At 41.4% G+C, this 12,587-nt stretch overlaps 1 protein-coding gene across 2 annotated transcripts in view; it reads right to left on the reverse strand.

Annotated features, from left to right (window-relative positions):
* Window positions 1–4,413: 4,413 nt before the first annotated feature.
* The window catches only part of SEC23B (SEC23 homolog B, COPII coat complex component), a 56,565-nt gene continuing 48,391 nt past the window's right edge, over window positions 4,414–12,587 (reverse strand). The window contains exon 20 of one of the 2 annotated variants that reach the window (XM_066234666.1): window positions 4,414–4,879. In XM_066234666.1, coding sequence (XP_066090763.1) covers window positions 4,790–4,879 — 90 coding nt within the window. In that variant the 3' untranslated portion in view covers window positions 4,414–4,789. The remainder of the gene's footprint in view (window positions 4,880–12,587) is intronic. The other variant, XM_066234665.1, reaches the window with a different exon arrangement.

Here is a 12,587-nt window from a genome sequence, read left to right on the forward strand (position 1 = left end):
GGGGACCCGGGTTTGATTCCCGGCCAGGGCACATAGGAGAAGCGCCCATTTGCTTCTCCACCACCCCCCTCCTTCCTCTCTGTCTCTTCCCCTCCCGCAGCCAAGGCTCCATTGGAGCAAAGATGGCCCGGGCACTGGGGATGGCTCCTTGGCCTCTGCCCCAGGCGCTAGAGTGGCTCTGGTCACGGCAGAGTGGCGCCCCAGAGGGGCAGAGCATCGCCCCCTGGTGGGCAGAGCATCGCCCCTAGTGGGCGTGCCGGGTGGATCCGGGCGCATGCGGGAGTCTGACTGTCTCTCCCCGTTTCCAGCTTCAGAAAAATACAAAAAAAAAAAAAAGAATTTTATACTCAGTAAAACTGTCAAGTATGAAGCCAGAACAGATTCAGTGAATTGTTTTCCACATTTTTTTTTTAAGAAAATGTCATGTAAGATGGAAAAATGACTTAGGGAATAGAATAAAACTAACCCAGAAGTCCAAACAAACAAACAAACAAAACCTTCCTGGATAACAGCTGTCACAGCAATTGCCCTATGTTTAAGGAGCACATCAGTAACCTCTAAAACAGGGGTTGGGAACCTTTTTGGCTGAGAGAGCCATGAACGCCACATATTTTAAAATGTAATTCCATGAGAGCCATGCAACGACCCGTGTACATTACGCATTATCCAATATTGTCCCGGAGGACAGCTGTGATTGGCTCCAGCCACCCACAACCATGAACATGAGCGGTAGGAAATGAACGGATTGTAATACATGAGAATGTTTTATATTTTTAATGTTATTTTATTAAAGATTTGTCTGCGAGCCAGATGCAGCAATCAAAAGCGCCACATCTGGCTCGCAAGCCATAGGTTCCTGACCCCTGCTCTAAAGAATACTCCATTCAGCCTGACCAGTGGTGGCGCAGTGGATAGAGTATTGACCTGGGACACTGAGGCCCCAGGTTCAAAACCCCAAGGTCACTGGCTTGAGCGCAGGCTCACCAGCTTCAACAAGGGGTCACTGGCTTCAGCGGGGCATCATTGACATGATCTCATGGTTGTTGGCTTGAGCCCAAGATCACTGGCTTTAGCAAAAGGTCATTGGCTCACCTGGAGCCCCACCCCCACCAATTCCCCCAGTCAAGGCACAAATGAGAAGCAATCAACGAACAACTAGAGTGACGCAATGAGAAGCTGATGCATCTACTCAGTAGAATAAGAAGCTGCAATTCCTTCCCTGGCTGGATTGCTTGGTTGGTTAAGAGCATCACCCCAAAGCAGAGAGGTTGCCGGTTCGATCCCAGTCAGGGCACATGATGTTCCTGTCTCTCTCTCACTCACTCTCCCTGCTTCTCTCACTAAAACCAATAAAAGAAAAACAAAACAGCAATTCCTTAATAGAAAACAAATTCTTCTCTCAACAATTAGAAACTCTAGGGAAAAACAACAACAGCAAATATAAGTCATCATCCAAAAAGGAACAAACCTACCTGTGGAATGCTGGAATGTAAAAAAAGTGATTTTTGTCATTAGAAATATTGTCCCTGAAATGGCATTGGAACTGCAACATCAAACCCCTGGAGAAAAATGTAATACTACCTGAATCGGACATGAACAATATTTATATTTATTTACATTATCACTACTGTGTAGATAATCTTTATTAGCTGTCAACTTTCAGAATCAACTTTGAGACAAAAGACGTAAGTATAGTTGTAGGCTGGAATGTAAATTTTACTAACATTATAATATAAAAATAAAGGTATATCTGATTAAAACTAAATGGCAATAAGGTCTTAAAAACTTGATTCTTAAAAATGGAAATGGATACTGGCTAAAATTGATACATCAACAACAAAGTTTGAAAGCAAAGGTTAAAAGCAGTTACCTCTGAGAAGTAGGTCTAGGTTTACGGCAGGTGTGGCCAACAGTTTTTGCCCCCAGGCCAGATTAGAAAGAAAACTTTTTTCACGGGCCAGACAAAATATTAAAATTAAAAAATATTAAATACAAAAACAATTCTTTTAGCCCTGGCCGGTTGGCTCAGTGGTAGAGCGTCGGCCTGGCGTGCAGGGGACCCGGGTTCGATTCCCAGCCAGGGCACATAGGAGAAGCGCCCATTTGCTTCTTCACCACCCCCCTTCCTCTCTGTCTCTCTCTTCCCCTCCCACAGCCAAGGCTCCATTGGAGCAAAGATGGCCCGGGCGCTGGGGATGGCTCCTTGGCCTCTGCCCCAGGCGCTAGAGTGGATCTGGTCTCAGCAGAGCGACGAGCCGGAGGGGCAGAGCATCGCCCCCTGGTGGGCAGAGCGTCGCCCCCTGGTGGGCGTGCCGGGTGGATCCCAGTCGGGAGCATGCGAGAGTCTGTCTCTCCCCGTTTCCAGCTTCAAAAAGAAAAAAAAAAAATTCTTTTAAGTAAACAAAATTCTATTATGTAATTTATGAATAAATGTAAGTAATTTAGTACAACAAATTAACAAAAATTAATGTGATGTGTTGAGGTGCTTTGCATCACTATTATTTTTTTAATATCTGGCTCTATCCTTGTAGTAGCTTTTTTTTTTTTTTTTTTTACAGAGAGTCAGAGAGAAATAGACAGGGACGTACAGACAGGAAAGGAGAGAGATGAGAAGCATCAATCATCAGTTTTTCGTTGCAACATCTTAGTTGTTCATTGATTGCTCATATGTGCCTTGACTGTGGGCCTTCAGCAGACTAAGTCACCCCTTGCTCAAGCCAGCGACCTTGGGTCCAAGCTGGTGAGCTTTGCTCAAACCAGATGAGCCCGCGCTCAATCTGGTGACCTTGGGGTCTCAAACCTAGGTCCTCCGCATCCCAGTCTGACTCTCTATCCACTGCGCCACCGCCTGGTCAGGCTATAGTAGCTATCTTAACACAGCTTCCAAATGTAAATCATTCAATCTTGATCTTGTTGTACTTTTATTTCTTTTAATATTATTATTATTTTTTTTGTATTTCTCTGAAGTTGGAAACGGAAGGCAGTCAGACAGACTCCTGCATGCGCCTGACTGGGATCCACCCAGCATGCCCACCAGGGGGTGATGCTCTGCCCATCTTGGGGCGTCGCTCTGCCGCAATCAGAGCCATTCTAGCATCTGAGGCAAAGGCCACAGAGCCATCCTCAGCGCCCAGGCAAACGCTGCTCCAATGGAGCCTTGGCTGCGGGAGGGGAAGAGAGAGACAAAGAGGAAGGAGAAGGGGAGGGGTGGAGAAGTAGATGGGCGCTTCTCCTGTGTGCCCTGGCCGGAAATCGAACCCAGGACTCCCGCATGCCAGGCCGACGCTCTACCACTGAGCCAACCGGCAGGGCCTTGTACTTTTAGATTCATAAAAAAAAAATGTTTGTTCACAAATATAAGTTGAGCTAAAGATTACTAAATATTCCTTGACAAATTTCTTTTAATTTCCATATTTTCCAATATTCAATTGCTTATAAAAATTGCACAGATGAGTACAAAAGTTGTAAATCTTTATAATGGAATTTTTAAAAAAAATAAGTATCACGAATCCATTTGACCAATTATTGAAAGTTAACCCTAGGTTAGATACATGCAGAATTCTTTTCCACGTATCACTATCTTCTTAAATATCTCGATTTCCAATAATCAAAGATGCTTCCGCTTCTGAGTAGCTGAGATTTTAACTTCCATTGTTGTACAATGGTTAGATATCGTAGTTTATGTATAACGATTTAAAAGTACCACTTATTTCATTTCCACAGTGTGTTGTGCGGAGAATATTAAAAATTTAATCAATATGTACCTGGATTTATTGGTCACCCCATTAAAATAAAAATTTATAAAAAAAAATTTAATCACGGGCTGCATAAACTCATTATGTGGGCCGCATCTGGCCCGCGAGCTGTATGTTGGCCATGCCTGACTTAGGGGGTGGAGGAAACTTATTTTTTATAAGCTCTTTAGGGTAAGTTGTTTTTTAATTAATTGATATAAAAGAGTGAAAGGGAGGGGGGGAATAGCGATTTGTTGTTCCACTTAATGGTTGATTCTTATATGTGCCCTGACTGGGAATCAAACCCACAATCTTAGCATATCTGGACAATGCTCTAACAGCCTAAGCTACTTGGCCAGGGCTTGTTTTTAATTATTAACGTGCATATAATACACTTTGATTAAAAAACAGTACCTGTTAAAAGTTCTTTCCTTGTGCACAAGATAAATGTGTAGTCTGTGTTAGAGCCACTCTTGGTGTCCACCCAGGCTGGACTGTTCACATGGAATGCTATACATGACTGAGAGTGCCACTCTAGACCACTGCACCTCAACGGAATTTGCGTATTTCAAACTTTTCTTTGACCTATTAACATTTTAGACAGTAAATGAACAATAAGTTCAGTAAATATCTCTTGGGAGAGTTGCTTAAAACACACACACACAGAAACACAGTGACCTCAGGAAATCAAATCTGTATTACCATTATTTTAGCCAGTGCTTTCTTCATTCAAATTTATTTTCTGACCATTACCATTTTCATCTAAACAGGGTGTAAAAATACATTAACTCTGATTTTATATAGACTGCAAAGTTAGGATACAAAAAGCATATAAACATTTATAAGTACCAAAACATTTATGACTTTGTAATTTTATGAGAAAAGGGGCACAGATAAGAAAAAGAAATAAATTATAAACAGTTATTACATACAACACTTCCTTTGATTATTTATTTAATCCATGAGAAAAGTGAATGGAATGTTAATTAAGCCTTTATAAATATTATGAACACAATTGACAGTGTTTTCTTTAATTTCCAGCACACATGCCCACTTTAAGAGGCACTGGAGACAGCCAGCTTCTTCAAATGATCCATGAAGACCTGCAAGCTAACGTCGTCAGTTAGGATGGGTGCTCCCGTTTCCTGAAATTTAATAATAAAGGTTTATTGGCAGGTATCATAAAAATAGTTTAGAATTTATGAGTTATTAAGGACTCAGAACATTCGCAAGTATTGTCCCTCTGCTATATGTTCTCTGCCAACCCCATCCCTTGCCTAGCTAACTAATTCTTTCAACTGAAGCATCAATTCCTCACAAAATCCCTCCTTGACCCATTGAGCTCAAGCCACCCCTGCCACTACAGTCCTGAACTGTCTGGTCCTGAACTCTTCTGTGCCTCCCCTCTCCACAGTTCTGACCCAGAGTCTGGCTCCCCACCTGGCGTAAGCTCCTGAGGCCCACACATCTCGAGGCCTCTCATCTTCCCCACCACTATGCCACAGCACCTAGCCCAATGCTCTTAAATGCTCTCCTTACTACAGAAGCTTGACAATGGTATGTTCACAAAGGACTGAATCAGTATTTCCACTGAACAGTTGGCTCAGTGGTAGAGCATCAGCCCAGCATGTGGATGTCCCAGGTTCGATTCCCAGGCAGGACAAACAGAAGAAGTGACCATCTGCTTCTCTATCCCCCTTCTCTATCTATCTATCTATCTATCTATCTATCTATCTATCTATCTATCATCTATCTTTCACTCCTGCAGCCATGGCTCGACTGGATTAAGTGCATCAGCCCCAAGCACTGAAGATGACTCTGTGGAGCCTCTGTCTCAGGTGCTAAAAATATCTCGGTTATGAGCATGGCCCCAGATGGGCAGAGCATGGACCCCAAATGGGGATTGCAGGGTGGATCCCAGTTGGGGCATATGTGGGAGTTTGTCTATCTTGCTTCCTCTCACTTGGAAAAGAAGAAAAAGAAATTTAAAAGAAAATACTTATGTTTATTTAATACTAAGGGAAAAAACTGAATAGAACTCTTGATTTTTAAAAAAGGAAGGAATGAAGGAGGGAGGGAGGGAGTGAGGGAAAGGAAAGGAAGGGAGGGAAGGTAGGGAAAGAAGGAAAGAGGGGAAAAAATAAAGAAAAGATATACAAGACACACACATTTTGTATCATCTAACAAGAAGCCAAAAACAGTTAACTCTAGAGAGTTACACTATAGGTAATTTTAATTTTCTCTTTTAATCTTTTTTTTTTTTTTTTTTACAGAGACAGAGAGAAAGTCAGAGAGAAGGATAGACAGGGACAGACAGACAGGAACAGAGAGATGAGAAGCATCAATCATTAGTTTTTCGTTGCACATTGTGACACTTTAGTTGTTCATTGATTGCCTTCTCATACGTGCCTTGACTGCGGGCCTTCAGCAGACCGAGTGACCCCTTGCTCGAGCTAGCAACCTCAAACCAGATGAGTCCTCGCTCAAGCTGGCGACCTCGGGGTCTCGAACCTGGGTCCTCTGCATCCCAGTCTGATGCTCTATCCACTGTGCCACCACCCGGTTAGGCTTAATCTTTTTTACATATGCAAATTTCATAATAAAATTTTACTGCTATTATAATTAGAAAAATATAAACATGATTAAAATTTTATAAAAGACTTCTAGTAGGAAGGAGAAGTAGATGTACTTTTCCCTATTCCTTCCACTGGGTGCAACTAAAAACCCATAATATTTTACATTAAATAAGCATAAGACTCTGAAAGAAAGAGAAGAGAGCAGACAAAATAGGGACCCTGGGATCCAAGGACAACACCGTGTTGAATGCCCTGGATTTTCTTTCTACCTCCTATGTCCCAGACTTGGGGCTGCAGAAGCTGGCAAGTGGTCACTAACCACAGATAAAAACAACAACAAAAGACCATTTCTCTAGCCAAAGGACTAGGGCAGCCTAGCAAGACAGAAAAATGTTAGATAACCAATGTACTAAAGCCAAAGATGCCAGATAAAACTGTGGCCCCAAACCATCCATACCAGCAAAGCCTGAGTAGGCAGCTTAGAATTACACTCACACATGACAGTAACAAGGTACCCTAACAACCCCACCGGGGCACTGGGAATTTTATCCCCAATAGACAGTCTTCTTGTCCCCATGGTTATCAGCAGAGATCATGGACTTCTACCCCCAAATGGCAATAATAAGTTGTCTGTTACCCACCCACTGGGGTAGTGTCAGAAAAGGTTTAGTGGAGAGTCAGCATTTTCACCTCGCCCAACAGTAATAAGGCCATCTCCAAAGCAGGAGTGGTGAAAATGAGGTGGGAGTTGGGGAGATGAAGTATCAATAGAGGCGAATGGAAAACCTGGACTTCTATCTCTACCTGGAAGTAAGGAAATTTCCCCCCTAGCCCTGCCCCTTCCCTGGCAGAGTGGTATGACAAAAAGCCAGCTAAACCATCAGGTTTAAACAGATCCAAAATCTTTTAACAAATATGAAAATGTCCATGTTTCAATCAAAAATACTTTGTCATATCAAGAGCCAAGATCTCAAAGTAAAAATGAAGAGAGTCAAGAAGAGTTATTAACACCACCCTGGCCAATTGGCTCATCAGCAGTAGATGGGCCGTAGGAAGTCCCGGGCTCAATTCCTAGCCAGGGCACACAGGAGAAGCACTCATCTGCTTCTCCACCCTTCCCCTTCTCCTTTCTCTCTATTTCTCTCTTTCCCTTCTGCAGCCAAGGCTCCACTGGAGCAAAGTTGGCCCAGGCGCTGAGGATGGCTCTGTGGCCTCTGCTAGAATGGCTCCAATTGCAGCAGAGAAATACCCCAGAGGGCTGAGCATTGCCCCTGGTGGGCATGCCAGGTGGATCCCAGTTGGGTACATAAGGGAGTCTGTCTGCCTTCCCACTGCTTCTCACTTTGGAAAAATACAAAAAAGTAATAATAAAATAAATAAATTTTAAAAAGAGTTAACACCATGTTGACAAAAATGTTATAATTAATCTGACAAAGACTTTAAAGCAGGGGTCAGGAACCTATGGCTCGTGAGCCAGATGTGGTTCTTTTGATGGCTGCATCTGGCTCACAGACAAATCCTTAATAAAAAAATAATAATAACGTTAAAAATATAAAACATTTTCATGTATTACAATCCATTCATTTCCTAATGCTCATGTTCATGGTTGCGGGTGGCTGGAACCAATCACAGCTGTCATCAGGGACAACACCAAATTTTTATTGGATAACGCGTAACATACACAGGTCGTTGTATGGCTCTCACGGAATTACATTTTAAAATATGTGGCGTTCATAGCTCTCTCAGTCAAAAACGTTCCCGACCCCTGCTTTAAAGCAACCATGAAAAAAATGCTTCAATGAGCAACAATGAACACAATTGAGAACAAATCAATAAACAAAGCCTCAACAAAGAAATGCAAAGTCTCAGGAAAGAAGCGAAAGACATAAAAAAGAACAAATGGAAATTTTAGAAAAAAAGACAGCAACAAATAAAAAGCTCAGTGCATAAACTCAACAGCAGAAAGGGAACAGAGAAAAAAAAATCAGTAAATTGGAGATTAAAAAAAAAACACCTAACATTTGAGTCCAAGAAAGAAAGGAAAAACTGGGCAGGCTGAAAAAGTATTCAAAGAAATCATGGCTGAAAACTATCCAATTTTTCCAGGAGACATAAAAGAAGAAACTAAGAAAATTCCAAGTAGGATAAATTCAAATACATCCACACCAAAACACAGAGTACTTTAACTTTTGAAAACTAAAACCAAAGAAAAATTATTAAAAGCAGCCAGAGCCTGACCTGTGGTGGTACAACGGGTAAAGCGTCGACCTGGAAAGCTGAGGTTGCCAGTTCAAAACCCCAGGCTTGCCTAGTCAAGGCACATATGGGAGTTGATGCTTTCTGCTCCTCCCCCTTTCTCTCTCTGTCTCTCTCTTTGTCTCCTCTCTCTAAGATGAATAAATAAAATCTAAAAAAAAAAAAAAAAATAGCCAGGGAAAAATGACATCTTATCTACAGGGGAAAAACAGTGAGAACAACAGTGAATTTCTCATCAGAAACCACAGAGGCCAGAGAGGGGCAAAATATTTTTTAACTACCTAACAAAAAGGAATATCACTAGAATCCTATATCCAAAGAAAACCATGAATGAAAGGGAAATCAAGACTCTCAAATGAAGGGAAACTAAGATTTTATCACCAGTAGACCTACTCTAAAAGAATGGCTAAAGAAACTCTCTGCATAGAAAGAAGATGATAAAGGAAGGAACCTTGGAGTATCAAGAAGGATAAAGAACACAGTAAGTGGCCCTGGCCAAATGGCTCTCGGGTGGTTGGAGCATTGTCCCGACACACTAGGGTTGTGGGTTTGGTTCCTGGTCAGGGCACATGCAAGAATGGATTAAGGAGTGCATAAATAAGAACAATGGGTCGATGTGTCTCTCTCTCCCTCGCCCCCTTCCTGTCTCTCTAAAATCAGTCAATAAATAAAATTAAAACTATCTAAGATGGTAAATTAAAAAAAAACAGTAAGCAAAAATATGGATATTTATATAATTGTGTTAAATATTTCATCCACATACATCAGTGACAGATTTTATTCAAACATCAAACATAAATCTAAAGAGAAGATGGAAATCCTATTATATATACATCAATTATAAGAGTTTAGCAGAATAGATTCCAAACAAAATTACCAGAGATAGAGGAAGACATTATATAATAAATGATATAAGGTCAACCCACCAAAAAGACATAGTAATCCTATGTGTGTGAAACAAACAACAAAACTACAAAATATGTGGACAAAAACTGAGAGAACTCAAAAGAGAAACAGACAAATTCACAATCAGAATTGGAAACTTCAACACTCTCAACAACTGACAGAACTAAACAAGAGCTCAACAACACTACCAACTAACAGAATCTAACATTTACAGAACAATATCCAACAACAGCAAGACACACATTCAAGGAACCATGGAACATATGTCAGGACAGTACATACCCTTGGCCATAAAACAAACCTCAATAAACTTACAGGAATTAAAACCATGTAAAGTATTCTCCAATTCACAATGGAAATAGAAATCAGTAACAGATGGCCCTAGATGGTTGGCACAGTGGATAAAACATCGGCCTGGCATATGGCTGTCCCAGGTTCAATTCCCGGTCAAGGCACACAAGAAAAGTGACCATCTGCTTCTCTCCTCCTGCCTCTTCCCCTTCTCTTCCACTTATCCTACTACAGCCAATGGCTTGACTGGTATGAGTGTCTTTCCAGGCTCTGAGGATAGCTCAGTAGGTCCCAGTAAATCAGCCTGAGGTGCTAAAAATAGCTCAGTTGATTTGAGCATTGGTCCCAGATGGGGGATGCTGGATTGATCCCAGTCACATGTGGTAGTCTGTCTCACTATCTCTCCCTCTTCTAACTTAAAAGAAAAAAAAAGGAAAAAGAAATCAGTAACAAAGAAAATCTCCAAATACTTGGAAACTAAACAACAATTCTAAATAATCCAATTCAAAGAACTCTGAAGAGAATTTTAAAAAAATTAAAATGAATAAAAATAAAAATATAACATATTAAAACTGGAACACAGCCAAAGCAGTACTGAAAAAGTATTAAGATAACACACACACCAAATGTATACACTGGAAAGAAAGTCTCAAATCAATAATCTAAGCTCTTACTTCAGGAACTTAGAAAATGAGTAAAATAAACCTAAAGCAAGCAGAAGGAAGAAAATAAAGATTAGAGCAGAAATCAATGACATTAAAAATAGACAATGAGGCGCTGGCCAGTTGGCTTAGCAGTAGAATATCGGCCCAGTGTGTGGAAATCCAGGGTTTGATTCCCAATCAGGGCACACAAGAGAAGCAAGCATCTGTTTCTCCACATATGCCCTTCCTCTCTCTCTTCCCCTCCCACAGCCCAAACAGTTTGAGCAAGTTGGCCCCAGGCACTGAGAATGGCTTCATGGCCTCGCCTCAGGTGTTAAAAATAGCTCAGTTGCTAAGCAACGGAGCAGTAGCCCCAGATGGGCAGAGCATCACCCAGTAGCGGGCTTGCTGGGTGGATCCTGGTTGGGGTGCATGTAGGAATCTGTCTCTACCTCTCACTTAATTATATATATATATATATATATATATATTTTTTTTTTAAAGACAATAAAACAAGAAAAGGAAATAAAAGATAATTCAAATTGGAAAGGAATAAACTCTCCCCACTTGTAGATGACATGACATAGAAAGTCCTAGAGAATCTACCAAAAAACTCAACAAATAAGTAATCAGTGACTCAGTTAAGGTCAGAGGATACAAAATAAACAAAATAAACATGCAAATATCAATTGTGTAACCAAGGATTGAACCAGCAACCTCTGTGCTTTGGGACAATGTTCTAAACCAGTGGTCCCCAACCCCCGGGCCGCGGACCAGTACCGGTCCTTGGGCCATTTGGTACTGGTCTGCAGAGAAAGAATAAATAATTTACATTATTTCCATTTTATTTATATTTAAGTCTGAACGATGTTTTATTTTTAAAAAATGACCAGATTCCCTCTGTTACATCAGTCTAAGACTCATTCTTGACACTTGTCTCAGTCACATGATACACTTATCCATCCCACCCTAAAGGCTGGGCTGTGAAAATATTTTCTTACATTAAACCAGTCCGTGGCCCTAAAAAGGTTGGGGACTACTGCTCTAAACCACGGAGCAATCAATCCAGTCTCGGCAAGATTTTTTAAATATATAGACAAGTATATTCTAAAATTCATATGTAAAAGCAATAAAACTAGAATAGCTAAGATAAATTTGAAAAAAAAACAGTGGGACTATTAGTCTACATGATTTTAAGACAGTTCCAGTCATCAAGACTGTGTGGTGTTAGTAGAGGGAGAGAAACAGATCAATAAAAGGAAGCAGAAAACCTAGAATAGACTCACACAAATATGTCCAACTAATCTTTTTTTTTTTTTAATGAGAAAGAGAGAGATGAGAAGCATCAACTTGTAGTTGTGGAACTTTAATTGTTCATTGATTGCTTTTTTTTTTTTTTCCAGTGAGAGGAGGGGAGGCAGAGAGAAAGATTCCTGAATGCGCCTCAACAGGGATCCACTTGGCCAGTCCATTAGGAGGCGATGCTCTGCCCATCTGGGGTGTTGCTCTGTTGCTCAGCAACTTAGCTCTTCTTAGCGCTTGAGGTAGAGGGCATGGAGCCATCCTGAGTGCCTGGACCAACGCACTCCAATTGAGCCATGGCCGCAGCAAGGAGAGAGAGAGGAAGGGAGAGGGAGAGAAAGGGAGAGGAAGGGAGGGGGGGGGAGAGAGAGAGAGAGAGAGAGAGAAGCGAGAGAGGGAGGGGTGAAGAAGCAGATGGCGCTTCTGAGTGCCCTGACTGAGAATCAAACCTGGAACATCCACATGCCAGGCCGACGCTCTACCACTGAGCCCACTGATTGCTTCTCATACGTGCCTTGACTAGCGAGTTCCAGCTGAGCCAGTGACCCCTTGCTAAAGCCAAAGACCTTGGGCTCAAGCCAGCGACCATATTATGTCAATGAAACCACACTCAAGCCAAGGACCTCAGGTTTCAAACCTGAGACCTCAGGGTCCTGGCTCAATGCTCTATCCACTGTTACACCACCAATCAGGCCCAACTAATCTTTGACAAAGATACAAAAGCAATGTAGTGGAAGGAAGGTAGCTTCTTTCAACAAATAGTACCGGAGGAATTAGACATTCATTTGCAAAAAATAGTTATACCTCATATTTTACATAAAAATTAGTTCATGGACAAAAATATAAACATAAAATCAGGAAAACAAACACAGGAGATC

The sequence above is a fragment of the Saccopteryx bilineata genome, chromosome 6, assembly GCF_036850765.1.
Source record: "Saccopteryx bilineata isolate mSacBil1 chromosome 6, mSacBil1_pri_phased_curated, whole genome shotgun sequence".
NCBI lineage: Eukaryota > Metazoa > Chordata > Mammalia > Chiroptera > Emballonuridae > Saccopteryx > Saccopteryx bilineata.